The sequence below is a fragment of the Mustela nigripes genome, chromosome 9 (assembly GCF_022355385.1).
Source record: "Mustela nigripes isolate SB6536 chromosome 9, MUSNIG.SB6536, whole genome shotgun sequence".
NCBI lineage: Eukaryota > Metazoa > Chordata > Mammalia > Carnivora > Mustelidae > Mustela > Mustela nigripes.
The window spans coordinates 80131442-80149215 of record NC_081565.1 but is presented as its reverse complement, the minus strand read 5'-3'; the positions used below and the strand labels follow the sequence as shown (position 1 = coordinate 80149215).

Below are 17774 nucleotides of genomic sequence, written 5' to 3'. Positions count from 1 at the left end.
TGTTTGTTTTGTTTTTTTGGTTAAGATTTTACTTATTTATTTGAGAGAGAGAGAGAGAGAGAGAGAACGTGTGCACAAGGAGAGGGGAAGCAGGCTTCTTGCTGAGCAGGCAGCCCGATGTGGGGCTGGATCCCAGGACCCCAGAATCATGAGCTGAGCCAAAGGCAGACACGTAATGGACTCTTAAGGTGCCCTTAACTTTGGGTCTTGAATGCAAGCTCTGTGTTGGCTACCCACTCCGTGTGGAACCTACTCAAAAACAAAACAAAACTACTGTGTGCAATATCAAAAATATGAAATGCTTAGGGATATATTTATATAAGACCTGTATACTGAAAACTACAAAATCTTGCTGAAATTAAAATAAGACTTAAATAAATGGAGAGATTGTGTTCATGGATCAAAGGTCCAGGATTTGTTTAAATGTCAGAACTCTCCTATGGATTCAATGAAATTCCCAGCAGGGCTTTTAGAAATTGACAAGCTTATTTGAAAATAGAGTAGACCTAGAAGAACTTTGAAAAAGACCAAGTTTGACTCACCCTTCCTAATTTTAAGGCTTATTATAAAGCTGCAATAATGAAGACATCATTGTATTGGTGTAAAAATAGACGTATATGGCTAAGTGGGACCGAACAGGGAAACCAGAAATAGATTCACACATATATAGTCGATTGTTTTTTGGCACAGATAACTGAGGCAATTCAGTGGTGTAAGAATAGTCTAACAAATAGTGCCGGAACAATCGTGTACGATTGAATAATCCTGTACAAAAGATGAGCCGCAACCCTTACCCTCCTACCGTATATAAATGGGCCACAGACTTAAATGGAAGAACTAAAGCTAAAAGCTTTTCGAAGGAAAAAAAAATTCTTGGTTTGGGAAAAATTGAGTGGAACACAAAAAGCACAAATTGTAAGGCAAAAGGAATTACAAGTTTTACTTCAACAAAATTAACTTGCTTTTCAATAGATGCTGTTAAAAAAGGCAGGCTACAGACTGGCAGGGAGCATATATTTGCAACACGTTAAACCTGACAAAGGACTTGTGTCAAGGTGACGGGCTATTACTGGGGGCCAAATGGAGCCTAACAACTGCTTATATTAAGTCCCTGCAAGCTACTAGTTCTTGCATTTTCAAGGGATTAAAAAAAAAATACATAACATTCTGTATGGGGCCCTCGACATACCCTCGATAAAAATATAGCTCTTTGGCCCTGTACAGAAAAGGGTTGCTGACATGGAGAATACTATAAGAAGAACTCTTGTACAACTGTCAATACAGAGATGACAGCCCAGTCAGAAAACATAATCTTCACTAAAGAAAATCCACAGATAGCAGGTGAACACATGGAAAGATGCTGGACGTGGAAAGACGTAGGGAAGCGTGAATTATGAGCTACAGCCGTAGACCCGCTGGAATGGCAGACGTCGTACGGACGTGTTGGTGAGGGTGTGCAGCATCTGGGATTCACATACATCCTGGTAGAGAGTTCAAGGGCACAGCCACTTTGGAAAACCATTAGAGAGATTTTTAAACGCTAAAAATATACCTGCCAATCCAGCCATTCCTCTCCTAGTATTTACCCAAAAGAAGGGAAAGCATATATCCATGAGAGACCGGTACAGGAACAGGTGACAGTTTTATCATCGTTAAAAGCCGGAAACAAATGTCCAGCAGTGGTGAAGACACGAATTACAGTATATCCACACCACAGGGTATTACTCAGTTGTAAAAAGGAATGAATTACTGAGACAATATGATGGATCCTAATTATGCTGGGTGGAGGAAGCCAGACCAAAGACAACTCTGATTCCATTTATATGACATTTACAGAATGTAGAATGGCCTGTGATGGAAATCAGTCAGCCGTGGCCTGGGGGGGATATAGTGGGGTAGGTTACAGAGGGGTACACAGTGTTGAAAACGGATAGATAGGTTTGTTGCATTGGGGGCGATGGTTTCGCTGTTGAATAGGTTCCTCAGAACCCACCAGCTTGTCCCCTTGAAGGCAGCTCATTCACCAGTTACATTTCCAAGCTGAAAAAATGCTTAAAAACTTAGGAGCTTATCATTTGTTTCACTAAAGTCTTTTTTCCTACATTTCCTACTATGAAATTTGAAAGATACACCAGAGTAGGAGTAATAGAACTTCCATACGTCCCTTCTCCCTAACAAATGTAGCACTTTGCCATGTTTGTTGCAGATTTTTAAAGTTCGTTCTGTATTTGAAGTCCCTTGTGCCTTGGTCGTCCACTCTTTTCCCCTCCCAGAGTCTGCTACGCTGTGGCTGGGTCTCTACATGATTCACATTATGCCTCACTTTCCAGAAACATTCCTTTGCTTAATACTGAACTGGAGTAGTGTCTTTTTGTGGAAACAGACCTGGTAAGTTTTAGGAAATTGAGGACCGCTCAGAGAGTGGGAACATTTTTCTAAAGTCAGCCTCTTCAGAATCGGCTTCCAGAAAATGTGGCTAGGAAAAGTTGGGAGAAACAAGATTTTGCTAGCTGATAAGCACGTTAGAGTAGTAGGCGAGCACAAACACAGCTCGCCAGAAGGAGCTGAAGGTCAGGTTTGATGCGCTAGGATTGGTGAGTGTGCTTAGAGCAAAGGCCGGAAGCTTGGAAGATGCGGAAGTCCTTCCTTCACTGTTGTACAAAACTAAAAAAGCAGAGGAAGGGAGCAGGAGTAGCCAGAGTCTTCCTGAACATGGTGAAGGGATGCAGCAAAGAAACAACCGAAGGTAGTACTGAGATGGGGGCGGGGGGAGGGTGCTGTGGGAGCTGGGTACGGAGCTAGTTAGCCAAACGGAGCCCTGTCTGTGTTTATTTCATTTCACGGGTGCGAGCGAAGTCCTCTATCCGTCATGTGTTCAGTGGTAAAAAATTAAAAATCGAGCCCATGCTACATTTGTCACCGACTGAGCCTGTGAGCCTGGTTGTTCGGGGGAGGGGACATTACAGAAGAGATTTCAGGAAAAAAGGAACCCATCGCACCCATACTGTATGGAGTGAATCCAGCCACACAATACAGCATTGGATCCTTGTGCGTGAAGTTTTGTTTTTGAATTAAGCGTTCATGAGCTACGGGTCATGATCCCAGGGTCCTGGGATCGAGCCCCTCATCGGGCTCTCTGCTCAGCAGGGAGACTGCTTCCTCCTCTCTCTGTGCCTGCCTCTCTGCTTACTTGTGATCTCTGTCAAAAATTTTTTAAAAAAAGCATTAATGAGCTAAAGAGAACTATAGGTTGGTGTCACGTTTACAGAAGTATCATGAAATCGTGAGGGCTTTGGGGTCAGTGTCCCACCTTCAGCCCACTCTGGAATGGAGCTGCTCTGCAGCAGCCTGTGGTCACGTGGATGTACCAAGACCTGGTGGCAGCGGACAGAGTTACTGTCCTGGGACCCACTGTGTGAGTGGAAGCAGGAATATTAATCCTTTGAGCAGAGTAGACTATGATGGAGAGTAGCAAAGTTTCTTGGGAGAAGGATTTGTTTTCAGTTTTTCAGTCACTAATTTTTTATAAGGATGCCACATTACACTGTCCAAAGAAATAACCTCTGGTTACTGCTTGTCCCTTTAGATTTGGTACCTGGAAATAGCCACTCTGTTCTCAGCCTCTCGACCACTCAGACACACGCGCGCACAGCCCCCGTCGGGGCCATGCTGCCCGACTGTATTGTGTGTCTCCTCGGCAGTATTTTGTACCATTCTCTTTGGTTTTCCATGAGCTGATTGAAAATTGTTTTATACATCCCTTTCGGAAGGTTCTTTTATTTCCTGCATTGTATGCTCATTAAGTGTTTGTTGCTGACTGACCATGGTCCCTAATCACCCTTTTGGAATAATGAAGACTGAGTGGAAGAGTGTATAGCATATGTCTCTCATCGTTCACTTTCTTATTTTACTTTTCCTTTCTGTTTGCGGTCAGATGCTCGTTCTGTTATTCTTGCTGTCCTGTGTCCTTTGAAACAAGAGAAAAGAATGGGTTGGTTTTTCCCCCCCACTTGTCCCTCTGAGCACTTGGCAGGTTGCACTAAGGAACCGTTACTACCACTTCCCATTTTGTCCTTGACGCTGACCATGAAAACACGTTCACAAAAGAAGATTGAGATGTTCAGTCATATCCATGAGGGAACTTAAAGGATGACTGACCACCATGGGTTTGATAGGGCCTCAGACTGTTGGAAGGCCAAGAGGGCAACAGGGTTGCCTCTAAAATGTCTTCAGAGAAGAAAGGTGGTTGTGTGTGTCAGTTTGTTAATTGTGTCTGGAATATCTTTAGGACAAGTTAGTAAGCTGACTGCATGTCAGTTTACATATGAAGGTGGATACAGAGGGATAGACCTGTTACTTGGTTGAGGTTTGGGGTTTTTTTGTTTTGTTTTAAGCCGCGCACTGCTTTCCTAACCCTCGCTTCATGTCTCTTATTTTTAGCCATAGGTATTAAAATGCCTGTCTGCCTTGCCAGGGCTATTATGATAATTCCATTTAATATATATCGAGATGCTTAGTGCACTGCCTAGCATGAAACCAGGGTTTCCTTAATAAGTATAGGTTTGCATCAGAATTAATATTAGAAGAATAAGAAATTGTTTAATGTGTTTGTCCTCCCACTAAATTTAGATACCCCTTGCTTTCATCTAATGTTCTCTTCTGGGGACTTCCTGCTTACCTCTGTCCCACAGCACAATATCAGGAGACTTGTTTTTTAAGATAGATAGACTTGAGGAGAGAAGAGGTCATTTAACAGGTAAACCGTATTGCCGCTTCTTAATTTCTTATCATTATAATTTGTAATCTTGTATACTAGTAAGTCAAGAACACTGTCTTTTTAAATTTCAAATTTGACATTAAAATTTAAAGTTGATTTTAAAAGATTACTTTTCCTATTTCTAAAATATGTATTCTGCATGATATGTAGTAAAACTTAGTTAACATTTGAATTTGAAATCATTAAGTTGCTATGAAATTTGAGGCTTATTTATATCAAAGGAAAATTAAAATACTGTTTTTATTTACAACTAGTGTTTTAGTAAAAGTTAATGCTACTTAGAACTTACATTCCTTTCATACAGAATATCATTTTCATTTTGACTCAATATTGTTAAATAGAATACTTTATTATAAATTTTAGGGGTAGTATGCTTTTTGTATTTGGTAAGAAATTCTGTGACGCATTCCAATTTATTCCACTAGAGGGCCCTCTTAGAGAAGGTTTTCCTCGTTCAATGTCATTATACGCCTTTCAGGACCATTGAACTTTCTCAGAATTTCCGAGAAAAGATGATATTCTTTCAGAATATGTACCCACAGAGTAGTCCTTTCTGAGATGTTGGTGGGGCATAGTTTGCAAATTTGCCTTTTTCTCCTCTTAGGTCTCCCACAGATGAAAAGTTTCTGTTGTCCATTACCTGTTTAAAGGATAGACTCTAAGCAGAATTGTTAATAAAGCCTTTTTCGCTAGTCTGACTCTACAACATTATCTTGGACCATGGTTTGCTTCTCTTCTTCCTGCTCTTTACCTGCCCTCCCAACCCCGAGCAGGGAAACTCAGCAAGAATTATGGTTGGGGTTATAGGATTATGGATGGTGGTGGGGGCCGGTGGGGGGTGTTGCGCACGCACCCTGTGAAGAGTTAGGTCACAAACATGTACATAAAGAATGGCTTTCTCTGATAAATACTTGATTGGACCTCTGCCACTCAGTGGAAGGCAACTGTTGGATGAGGTTTTGTCCTCCCGAGTCCAGAGGCCCACGTGTGCTTTGTTTTGGCAAGGCCCAGAGGAGTATGAAGCGGGAATGGAAGACTCTAGAAGTTTCTCCCTCGCCCCACTTGACAGCTGCCTCAGTGTACTTGGCCCTGAGAGCAAAGCAGGTGTGGCAGGGAGTCTTCAACGTTTTCCTTCCTGTGTCTCAGATTCAGGGAACTGTCCTGACACGTGATTCGGATCAGGCCGGCTTTGTATCTGCAGTTCAGTCCAGGACATATTCCTTTGACTTTGTGTGTGTTGGGTTAGGTCATTTGCTGTGAAACCTGTGTACATCAAAGTGACCTGAGGACCTTAATAATGTACATGTCCAGGTCTCTGCCCGGAAAGATCTTAATAAATCTGCCATGTCGCTGGGCACCAGTACTGATTGATAGTATTTACAATTCCCCTCGCATACCCCTTTGGTAATTTTTTGTGCCGACTGAAGTTGGAGGCTTCATGGGAAGAGCAAGCCAGACCTGTTTTCTTAGGAACCTGTTCACTTGGTATTTTTGTAACCTTGAGCAAGGTTCCTAAGGTCTCTGAGCCATGTGTAAAAAAGATAATACGTACTCAAAGATTATAATGAGGATTAGATTAATTAACATACAAGGTAGTGGTTCTAACAAGCGTGGCCCCCAGAAGGCATTCCATGATGCCCTCCTCATTACCCATGAAACTTGCCATCGGGCTCTTGTCTACCTTGATCACTGATTTTTTCCAATCTTTCCTCTCCTCCAACTATGGTAGATTTCTTGTTCCCTAACTAAGCCTCTAAGGAGGCTTCTCTGCCTTTACATTTCTAGTCCGCGGTCCTGAGACTGCCTTCTGCTGCTTCCTCTTTCCTAGTTGCTTACCTGTTCTTGAAAACCATTCCCTGTCCTGGCTTCTGTGACCACGCTGACCTTCTCTCCTGTTTGCCTCTGCCACCCCCGACCCCTGGCCCCACACCTCTGGCTTTGCTTTTCTCTCTCCAGCTCTCTCCGAGGGGCATGGTGCTGTAAGGAAAAGAGCATGAGTCCTAGAAGCAGGCGTGGATGTGAATCCTGACAGCCTGCAACTAAGTGTGTGAGTTTGGACAAGAGGCTTCATTTCTTTTCTTAACATGCAAAATGGGGAATAATATCCTTGTACAGTACTGTGAGAAGGGAATCGTGTGTGAAGCACACAGCACATAGCTTTCCGTGAACAGTAGAGCTGTTTCTCTAACGATAATAATTTTGTGTGTCTTTCTCCTTTTTCACCTTTCTGTGTTCAGTGCATAATAAAATACTGACATTTAATGGATTCTCAGTAATTATCTGGTGAAGGAATGAATGGGTCCATGAATAAATGATAACTATATGAAAGGCACTAGGACAACTACCACACACTCTTTAAAGGTTCTCTTCACATTCATGTGCTCAGTTTTCAGATAGGAAGCCTATGTACTATGTGTTTTAAATTGTATTAGAATATAATTATATATATATAACTAAGTTAAACTTTTCAGAAAAAAGCAAATTTAAATTTCAAAGGTCAGGGGACACCTGGGTGGCTCAGTCGGATAAGCATCTGCCTCTGGCTCAGGTCATGATCCCAGGATCCTGGGATCTCAGTGGGGAGTCTGCTTCTCCTTCTTCCTGTGTGTGTGTGTGTGCTTACTCTTTCTCTCTCTCTCTCCCCCTCAATAAATAAATCTTTAAAAAAAAAAAAAAAAGATTAATTTCAGAGCTCTTAAGGATTAATGTCATATGATATGCTGATAATATTTCAAAGTGTAAGTTCAAATTTAAACTTTCTAATCTTGGTCATGATTTTTGAGGTATGGCTTTTAGAGGATGTGCTTCTTAAAATTCAGTTGTTGATGTACAGGCATACCTTATTCTGTTACTCTTCACTTGACTATACTTAAGATCTGGTATAATATTCCATTATTATGTCTATTATGGTGACCTGTGATCCGTGAGTGGCTTTGCTGAAAGCTCACATGGTGGTGGTTAGCATTTTTTAGCAATGAAGTATTTTTTAAGTGAGGTGTGTACATTTTTTTAAGACATAATGCTATTGCACACTTACTAGACTACAGCATAGTAAATGTAACCTTCACACACACTAGGAAACTAAAACATTCACTGCACATGCTTTACGGTCTTGGTTCCTTTATTGAGGTGCTCTGGGACTGAATCCACAGGGTCCCCAAAGTACGCCTCTAATGTGGTTTAATGACGTAGTCTTCTGACATAACGGTAACCTACAAATTATCAAAACTTCTTTTTCTCGCAATAGCAACATTTCATTGAGCTGGATGAGAGTCGACAGAGGTTACTGCAGAAATGCAAGGAGCTGATGAAGAGAGCTAGGCAAGTATGCAACCTGGGTGCGGAGCAGACGGTTCCTCAAGAATACCAGACAGTAAGTATCACAAGTGTATAAGGCTGCAGGGTCACGTGCTGCTACGTTCTCTGTCAGCTTCAGTGTGCGAGGCGTTGTAACGGCCCTGAGAAACAGAATATGCTGAAAGAAACAGCCCATTTCCCCTGTTTTTAAACTGAGTTTGTATGTGAAGTAATTGTGCTTATGGATTTTCTTTACTGTATTCAAACTTGAGCATCTGTCAGTCCTGGCTTAGTCCTAATGCTACTAAAGCACAGGTAGCCCCTTACCCAGTTACCAGTTCCAGAATGTTCATTCTTCCCATAAAAGGCTTTTTTTCCTAACCTACCTGTAAGAGGTAGGGTCAAGTGGAGTGTAATTTTTTTATAGAAACCTAGCATTGGCAATTGGTGTATAAGAAATGGTAAACAGAAGTGGTATTTATTTAAAAAGGCAAAGTGAAAATGTCTTTCCAGAAAATAGGGTGTTTATTTAGGGTTTGAGGAGACCCAGATCTTTGGGTCTAACATCTGTTGGTAAGAAAAGGAGAACAGAGGCTTTCCTCCTTTCCTTTTTATTTTCTGTGCTGACATTCTGTTTGGTTAGTAAAAGGAGATGCTGCCTTATTAATTATGTGGCCCTGTGACCCCAAGTGTTAGTAAGGATTGTACCTTGCCTAACATACCACCTCTGAATGTCAAAATAAAAGAAGAAACTAGAAAATGAATTTTTAGAGGAAGTATTTTATTTTAATTTCAATAGGTAACAAATGTGTATTTCCCTATTTCAGTAGTTAATGTCTAATCTCTTTAAATAGCTAATGATATGTCTGAAAAAAAGTTTGGATTAAATTTTTAAATCCTCAGAGATCTTACTCTATTATATCAGACAGATACCCCGGAGAGTGGTTCTATTTTAGGTACATAGTAGGGATTTAGTAGGAACATATATAAGACAAATCGAGTGGCTCTTATTTCTAAAAATATATTAGAACTTCTCCCAAGTACATGGAATTGTCATAAAATAAATAATAGTAGATATCTGTAATGTTTTGTTCTTTCAGAGAATAATATGGTTCTATCCTTGATAAGTTGTATTGTTTTTGAAAAAAATTAGAAGATAATTCAATTATTATGAATGTTCAGGCACTGAACAAGACAGATACTTCTCTACTAAAGTTTATATTCTCGTCTGGAGGGAGGGGCAGATAAATTAAAAAACAGAGACCATGTCGTCTTATCAAGAGGTGCTAAGAAGAAAAACAAAACAAGGTAAGAGGATAGTGCCAGGGGAGTCTCCTTCGAGAAGATACTATTATGGAGGATTCCTGAATGGAGAGAAGAAATTAGTCAAGTGAGAGTTTGAAGGAAAAGTTTTCCAGGTTTCCAGGCAGAGCTAATCACTGCATACAGAGCCCCGGGGGCGGAAGTACACAGGGCGTGTCTCACGTGAAGGAAGAAATACTCAGTCCGGCCCAGACAGGATCATCCGGGCACGAAGGACGGTGGAAATCAGAGCAGAAGGAGCGTAGGTTGTATGTGGAGACAGAACCCACTGGAAGATTGTCAAGAGGACTGATGGGACTGGCTGAGCGTGTAGCACGCGCTGACGGCCCGGTGGGGAATCCAGCAGGGACAGAAGAATGAAAGCAAGGAGCCCCTTGAGAAGATGATCACTTTGGACCAGGCCGGAGAGATGAGGGGCCTGAAGCAGTACTGGGGCGGGGCGGGGGGAGTGGAGTTGGCCAATATGAGGATCTTTTTGAGACCGTCAGCAGGACTGGCTAACGGATTAGAGGGAAGGGGTGAAAGAGAGAACCAGCCCCTGTGTTCTGCCGTGGACTGAGACGAAGAAGATTGAAGGAGAAATAGATTGGCTCAAAGTGGTGGGGAGGGTAGGTGACACGAAGATTTCTCTTGGACCATCTTCAACGGAAGACGCGTACTGGAGATTCACTGAAGATGCCGAGAGCATGTTCAAGCACAGGGAGAGCTCAGTGGACAAGCCAATCAGCAACGGACACTTCGTATCTGAGGGCCTGTAGAAGCTGAACTGCTTTCTGAACAGATAGAAGACAACGATTAAAATGTTAGAGTCATGTCGTATTGCAGGATCTTTTTCAGAGTTTCAAGATTGATTTTGTACCTCGTGTTGTATTAACTATGCAGGTGGTGTCGGCAAATCCGTATTCTGCTTTCCTCCCAGATAAAAAGGTGTCTGTTCTGACTTGGTTCTAGGACCTGGACTCAGAAGGTAGTACGGCTGACCCTCGACCAACATGGGTTTGAACTGCATTGTGAATTTTTTTTCAACAAATACAGTACTATCAATATATTTTCTTTTATGTTTTCCTTGGTAACATTTCCTTTTCTCTAGCTTACTGTATGAGTACAGTATGTAAAATACGTAACATACAAAATACATGTTACCTCACTGCTGATGTTCTCGGGAAGGCTTCCAGTCAGCAGTAGCTATCAGTAGCTACGTTTTGGGGCCGTCAAAAGTTAGTTATACATGCGTTTTTGACGACACAGTGGGGCTCAGTCCCCCTAACCCTGTTGTTTGAGGGTCAGCTGTGCTACGGTGAAATTCTGTCAAAGTAATTGGATTCTTAAGATGCTTTTGTCATTCTTCGTAAGTACAGTATAAAGTTCTAACTTCTTGCTCTCTTTCAATGCCCCACATATTCTGGACCCATTCTACCAATTCAGCAAGTACCCACCATTCCAAATGGACACAACTCCTCACCCCCCATGGTATGCCGCGCTTTCTTTTTTCCAAGCTCCTGTTCCCCTCTGCCTTGCTTTCCCTCCACTTCTTGCTTAAAGGCCCACAGACTTCTGGGAAAGTGAGGCCTCTCAATTCTCTTAACTCTCTGTAGCTCCTCTAGCATGAACTGGTATTTCCCTTCTGTAAGTCCCATAGCCTGTAGGGTAGAACTGCTTACTTTAATACTCAACACCAATACTCAGTCTTAAGGTGTTTTCCACTGTTACTAAGTATAAGCTTTTTGAAGGCAAAAAAAACCCTGTTTAATTCCTTTGATTCCTTGTGTGCTAGCATGCTGTTGAACACGTAGTACTTACTCAGCAGAATATTTAACTGTTCAAGTTAAACTGCTTTTGCTCGACTATTTGTAATTACAGACCATTTTCTTCTTCTTTAGGCTTTCCAGGATCTTCCAAACACATTGGATGAAATTGATGCTTTGTTAACTGAAGAAAGATCAAGAGCCTCTTGTTTCACGGGACTGAATCCTACAGTAGGCCTCTTTTCTTACTGCCTGCCTCAAGCACAGCCACCCCCTCCCCATGCACACCGCGCACGCGCGCACCCTTCCCTCCAGTACTCGCCTCCCACTCTGTACTAGAGCTCTTGGTAATAATAAGCTAGACAGCAGGAACAATGTGCTTTAAATGCCAGATTCTGAATCTATTAGAATTTTAAATAGACTCTTCCTACGGAACACACTGTTCTGTGCCTTTCCTTTATAAAAAGAATCGTTGGGCTAACCTGAAATACTGCAGTGTATTTTTTCAAGGATAAAAAACCCGTTCAGTAGAAGAACATTAATTAATGGCATACAAACAATGCAACACAATTGGCATTTTCTGTTAGTGCTCTAATTGATGTAAAATTTCCCGTGATGTTATCCTTTGGTAGATTTATCTTAAATGCTTTTTTTTCCCTGCCAGGTCGTTCAAGAATACACAAAAAGAGAAGAAGAAATAGAGCAATTAACTGAGGAACTAAAGATAAAGAAAGTTGAACTGGAGAAATACAGGGAAAGCATTTCACAGGTAATTATTTAACCTTTACCTTTTCTCTCTATCACATGCTTATCGTGTATCGAATGGGAGTGTGGAATAATGCAACCTGAACCGACAGGCTTCTGAGAACAGATGCAGTGTGTGTGTTCTCATGACTCGGTTGGTACTGAAATGGTTTTGTGGACAATCTTCTGTCAATGCAGTAAGCCTTTAAATTGTGCTTTTATATTGAATTGATTTGCAGGTAAAAGAAAGGTGGCTTAATCCTTTAAAGGAGCTCGTGGAAAAAATTAATGAAAAATTCAGCAATTTTTTCAGTTCCATGCAGTGTGCTGGAGAAGTCGATCTACATACAGAAAACGAGGTAACGCCGCATTTGAAATGTTTCCTGAAGTGATTGTAATTAGATGCTAACAGTATGGACAATTGCTTATTCTGAAGTTTTACCTGTGAAAGCTATGCTTCCTAAAAAATTGTCCAGAGGAAGGAAAACACCACCTCTAGGAGCCCATCACTTTTTCGGGGTGGCGGGGCATTTGAGACAAGTCCCTAATGCTTTACTAAAACTATAGATAGGTAATGGTTATTCAGCTGTGAATGATTTGCTTTAGAAATTTACCACTGTCCCCAGCAGAAGAGTCCTAAAGAGATCGGCAAACGTCACTGAAATATAGTATCAGTGGTTTCATTTTTTTAATCAAAATTTTAAGAGTACCCAGAAATGAAAATATTTGGAAATTTGTTAGTAATTCCTTGAGCTGTAAGTTAATGAATTGCAAAGGGTAGGTAAAATAATTTCCATTCAGAAATGTGTAAAGTGACAAACCTGGGCTTTGCTTTAAGGTCACTGAGGATGAGAGGGGAGAGCCAGAGCTGACACCGGAGTGGTCCCGTGCTGTGCGCAGTTGACGCTGAGCTTATTTTAGTGTTCTCTCTAGTTTTGTGTATGTCAAAAAATTTCCCCACTAAGTTTTTTTTTTTTCCCTTAGGACAGAAATGAAGACAATAAAAGATCCTTTTCCTTCACAGCTTAACATCTTTGTATTTCAGCTTGTATGCAATTCTGCATGTACGCTACGTGCGTGGCTAGAGAGCAGGGTAGTGCCTCAGGAGCCTTGCCCCACGACTGCTTCCCCTGGCTGATGAATGGCCAACGTTATCTCACTTGGTGAGACAGGAGATTCTGCCCCAGCGATGTCGTCTGCAGTCCTGGGGCTCTTACAGTGCAGGGACGGAGTGTAGTAACAAGTATCATTTATAGTGAACTGCCCACGTGCCAGGCCCTGTGCCGCAGCACTTGAAAGCGTGTTAGCGCCTTCCAGCTTCTCAGTTACTGTATAAAGCAGGTTCTTCGACCAACTCTTCCTTACGATTAAACTCAATAAAGTATCAAAGAACTAGTCGTTATCCACATGCCTTGAGGGATCTTCACGGGTCTATTCAGACAAAACTCCTTTCACTAAATTTAAATTGTTTTCTTATCATTGATTTATTCAGTCTATTTTCAAATAGCAGTAGGAAATTGCTGGAGCCAACCATAACCTGTCAGCGCTGTCCCGTTTTACAGGAGGACTACGATAAATACGGAATTCGAATCCGTGTCAAGTTTCGCAGCAGCACGCAGCTGCACGAGCTGACGCCGCACCATCAGAGCGGCGGCGAGAGAAGCGTCTCCACCATGTTGTACCTGATGGCTCTGCAGGAGCTGAATCGGTGTCCGTTCAGAGTCGTCGATGAAATCAATCAGGTGTGGTGCTTTTCCTTTTCCTGGGGCTTTCTTGCAGCTTATAACCGATTTAAATGTATTCATTGTGATTGTCATTGTTTAGGGAATGGACCCGATCAATGAGCGGAGAGTGTTTGAAATGGTTGTAAATACTGCTTGTAAAGAAAATACATCTCAGTACTTCTTTATTACACCAAAGGTAGGTAATAAGTCATCTACGAGCGCTCATTGTACTCAGAAGTCCCCGGTGGCCTCATCATGGAGCAGACTATGGCCCGATAGATCAGTATGCGCAGAAACACTCCCAGAGAAGGACTAACAAGATGACCGTATTATTTATATAAAGGGGACAAGTTCCAGTGCCATACTCAATCAGAAACCTTATTATTGGAAGAAGAAATGTAAGAGGCATAGAATTATGTTCTGGAACCAAGATTTCCTCCCTGCTTTTGGCACTTAACTCTTCATTTAGAGAAGTTCCTCTTTTAGCACTTTTTACAAGAGGCAGGAGAACACAAACCCTAGGGGTCCGGTGCTTCGCATTTGTCTGGGACAGCACTGCCCGGGTGCAGGGTAACACTGAAGTTACTCTGACCTCTCCTCTCCTCCAATTAACTTGGATAAAAACACAATTATCGTTACAGAGAATTTTCCATTCTAGAGCTAGAACCATGACAGCAGGAAATTTTCTTTTGTGACCTCTTATACTGTGGCTAAGGTGTAAGACCAGTATACTCAAAGACATGTTTGTTAATATTATCAGATTTTTTTTAAACCCAGTAGGCATGAAAAATTTCACTGGAGAGCCCATCTCAAATGCACATTTTTATTGAATGGTAGCATCTATCTTCTTTGTCCAGCAGATACCCTCTGGAAGAGCCAGATCTGTTAGTACTCTGGTGTTTACCAAACCCCCTGGCCTCGAAGCCCTCCCTCTGGCACACACCTTGCAGGCTGCCAGTCTTTCACAGACCCTTCGAGCTGCTCGCGAACTGTTCGTGGATACATAAAGTAGGAATCCTCAGAAAATTCTGAAGGACATACTTCCAGGGTCAGCCTGGGAAATTGTAGGATCTAATTTGGCCTGGGACTGCTGACCAGGCCTTGGTGTGGATCCTTCAGGCCAGGCGTCAGGTGTGGCAGTTCCAGTAAGGACCACTGTGGGGGGCTGTGTGTGTTGAGTTGCCAGCCTCCTAGGTGTGTCATTAGTGTTAGAAATAGCATTTGACTTGACACATGTCAGTATGGCAAACTGTACTTCTTAATGTATGGCATTATAGGACCATCTGTTTTCACACTTACAGCTCCTGCAAAATCTTCCTTACTCTGACAAGATGACCGTGTTGTTTGTCTACAATGGCCCTCATATGCTGGAACCTAACAGATGGAATTTAAAGGCTTTCCAAAGGCGGCGGCGCAGGATCACATTCACCCAACCTTCTCAGTAAAAGTGAAGGGCAAGAACTTTGGAATTTTTTTGGTTAAATCCTGTTTATAAGTATGGCTCACCTGAATAAAAGGAGATTCATTAAGACTAAGAGATGGGTCATTTTTGGAAGCCTGCTGTTAAATGCAAAGGGTTGATGAACGGACACCATAGTAACGCCTTTCCGTGGAACCTCATCTGATAGGTTCAACAGAAACTGAAGACTTACTTTCTCCTAAGTCGTTGGCCCTCTGACCACAAGTCAGTGGGTTCCCATGGCAAAAGGTACTTACTTAGTATTCACATCACAGGTACCGGGGAAGGGGTTACCTGTCACAGGAAGTGTGCTTGACCTGGTAATTCTGAGCTTTAATTCCAGAGGAACTTTAATTACTCTCAGAGTCTAAAGCGGACTCTACAGCTCAATCATAGTTTCCTCCCAGTGTTATATTTAATTTTTTAAAAATTGATATGGAAATGTCTAGACTAATGTATAATAATAATTTATGAAAGATCTATTCATTTCTTCCTATTAAAGAGGATTACCTTATCTCCACTAGGAAATGGGATTTTATGGGCCTTTGAAAAGATTTTACAAAACTTGCCACTGTAATTGTATTGGGATCTCTAGGGGAAAACATACTGGGCTTCAAAAATGGTAGCAGAACGTCTCTGAAATGATGCCACAAGGTGGCCACTAGATGATGCAAGGAGCAACCAGAAGATTGACAGAAAAGAAATCAAGTGATAAGGGTTTTTAAAGAATAACCCTGTAAAGCATGTGTGGGGTTTGTTTGGGGGTTTTGGTTTTTTTTTTTTTTTTTTGGTTGTTTTTTTATTTAAAGTCAACTGTATTTTACATCTTCAATTTCTAAAAGCATTTTTATAATTATTTTTAGTAAGATTTTTTCTTAAGATTTCATATACTGGTTTCTACAGTTTATATTTGAAATTTCTCAGTGTTATGTCAAGAGTGAGGGAAGCACTGATTTGTTTTAAAACATGTTTCTAGAACCTAAGCTTTTAGGTCCTTCCTTAACAGTGTTGATCCTACCCCATTGTCTTAAAAAAATCTAGTTTAAACTTTTTGAGCAGGAAAGAATTAGATGGGAGAATCATTTGTTTATCTCTGAGTTAATACTAATTAACATTGCCAAAACGAATTCTGTTCTTTAAAAAAATAAAGCTTGTGAGATAGTGGACTAATCCAAGAACATGTCTCTGGACAGCGAATTTGATCTGTGCCAGAAATGACGAAATTATTATTTTTTTGACTTGGTAGCTTCAGTAAATTGAAGAATTCACTTTGGCTTTTGTAGATTCATAAATAGCCATGGAGATTTATATTCTTAATAGGTCAAAAAATAATGATCCATAAGTCTATATACTTGGACATTTTCTCTCTAAAAAGGTATTTTTTTCTTGAAAAAAATTTTAAAAGAGCCTTCTCCTCTTAGCTTAATGCATGTATTATGAAAATATTTTAAAATAACATTTTTACTCGTGTAACAACTCACGTAAACATCGAAAAACTTGGTAACCTATTAGTAAAAGGAGGTTGTTACCAAATGTTGGTTGTTTAATACTTTGATTTCCACCAAAATATCTTTACTAATATGTGCTTACTGTCATTTGTCTATTGTCTGAGTCAGTGCCAGTCATCTTATTTCTGTAAAATGATTATCAGTGTGAAACAAGAGCTTGAAGATGAGGCGTGTTTGCAAAAGAAAAAGGTCAAGTACATTTCAGTTTGCTTTTGCCAGAAATTACTCCATACCTTGTCTGTAAGCATTTTATATTTCTCTATTGGACAAATACTTAGTTTTACATTGGATTTTGAGCTGTAAAGGAAAAATTATGTATCATTTTAAGAAAATAAGCCTAACACATGATATTCTCAGCCACTTAAAACTTCATATATTTTCTGCAGAGGTTGATTTCTAATTACATACAAATTGTAAAAACGCCAAGTAAAAGTCTGATTTGATGAATAAAATATTTAAAGAGAAAATCTTCATTGATTTGCCTAAGGAGAGAGTCTCTATTCACAGATTTTTAGTGTTCAAAGTAAAAAGTAAAGATTTTTTTGCTGCTTTCTGATTGTCTTTTGGACATGTGCTTATTTTCTTTGGAGTATGAATCTTTAGTATGTGGAAAATGTAATTTTGTCCTACTATAGTGTGTGTCTGTGTGTATGTATGCGTGTGTATCACTGGGGGAAAAAATCGCTGTGGGAAATGCTACTTTGTTGGTAATAAATGCATATTTTCATATTCTTTTGGTGTATGTTATTTTGAATGAGAACTGTTTTTACACTTTCAGCCTTCTTAAGAGTCATTCTGGTTTTTACACTTACTGAAAAACAAGTCTGTTCAGTGTGCCTTTGCTGGTCCGTCCATGGTCAAAAGCATGGAAGTTCTTGTCTGCCCGCAAGGGAATTACAGTCTCATCACAGCACTGAACACAGTGAAAAATGTTTTAGCCATCTCAGGAAGCCAAGGTACAACACAAGTGTAAACACTCTTAGATTGAAACGCTAGATTTGCTTAAAAAAAAAAAAAAATTCACAATAGTCCTTTTGTCTTCATACATTAAGCTGCTATCTTGACTCAGTTTCCTTATTGTGAAATGATAATACTGCATTCACAGGGTTGTCAGAGGGAGCAGATCAGGTAAGGGGTCTCTCATGAGGACACCTGGCATCCTAGTGTACACTTTATCAATGTTGGCTCTAATTTTTT

General features: G+C 40.8%; 1 protein-coding gene across 2 annotated transcripts in view; it reads left to right on the top strand.

Moving 5' to 3' along the window:
• Positions 1-17309, top strand: part of SMC5 (structural maintenance of chromosomes 5) — a 97338-nt gene extending 80029 nt beyond the window's left edge. The window contains exons 18-25 of one of the 2 annotated variants that reach the window (XM_059411884.1): positions 8025-8150; positions 10823-10867; positions 11278-11373; positions 11807-11911; positions 12126-12245; positions 13449-13628; positions 13711-13806; positions 14912-17309. In XM_059411884.1, the coding sequence (XP_059267867.1) occupies positions 8025-8150; positions 10823-10867; positions 11278-11373; positions 11807-11911; positions 12126-12245; positions 13449-13628; positions 13711-13806; positions 14912-15055 (912 nt within the window). In that variant the 3' untranslated portion in view covers positions 15056-17309. The remainder of the gene's footprint in view (positions 1-8024; positions 8151-10822; positions 10868-11277; positions 11374-11806; positions 11912-12125; positions 12246-13448; positions 13629-13710; positions 13807-14911) is intronic. The other variant, XM_059411885.1, reaches the window with a different exon arrangement.
• The last annotated feature ends 465 nt before the right edge of the window (positions 17310-17774 follow it).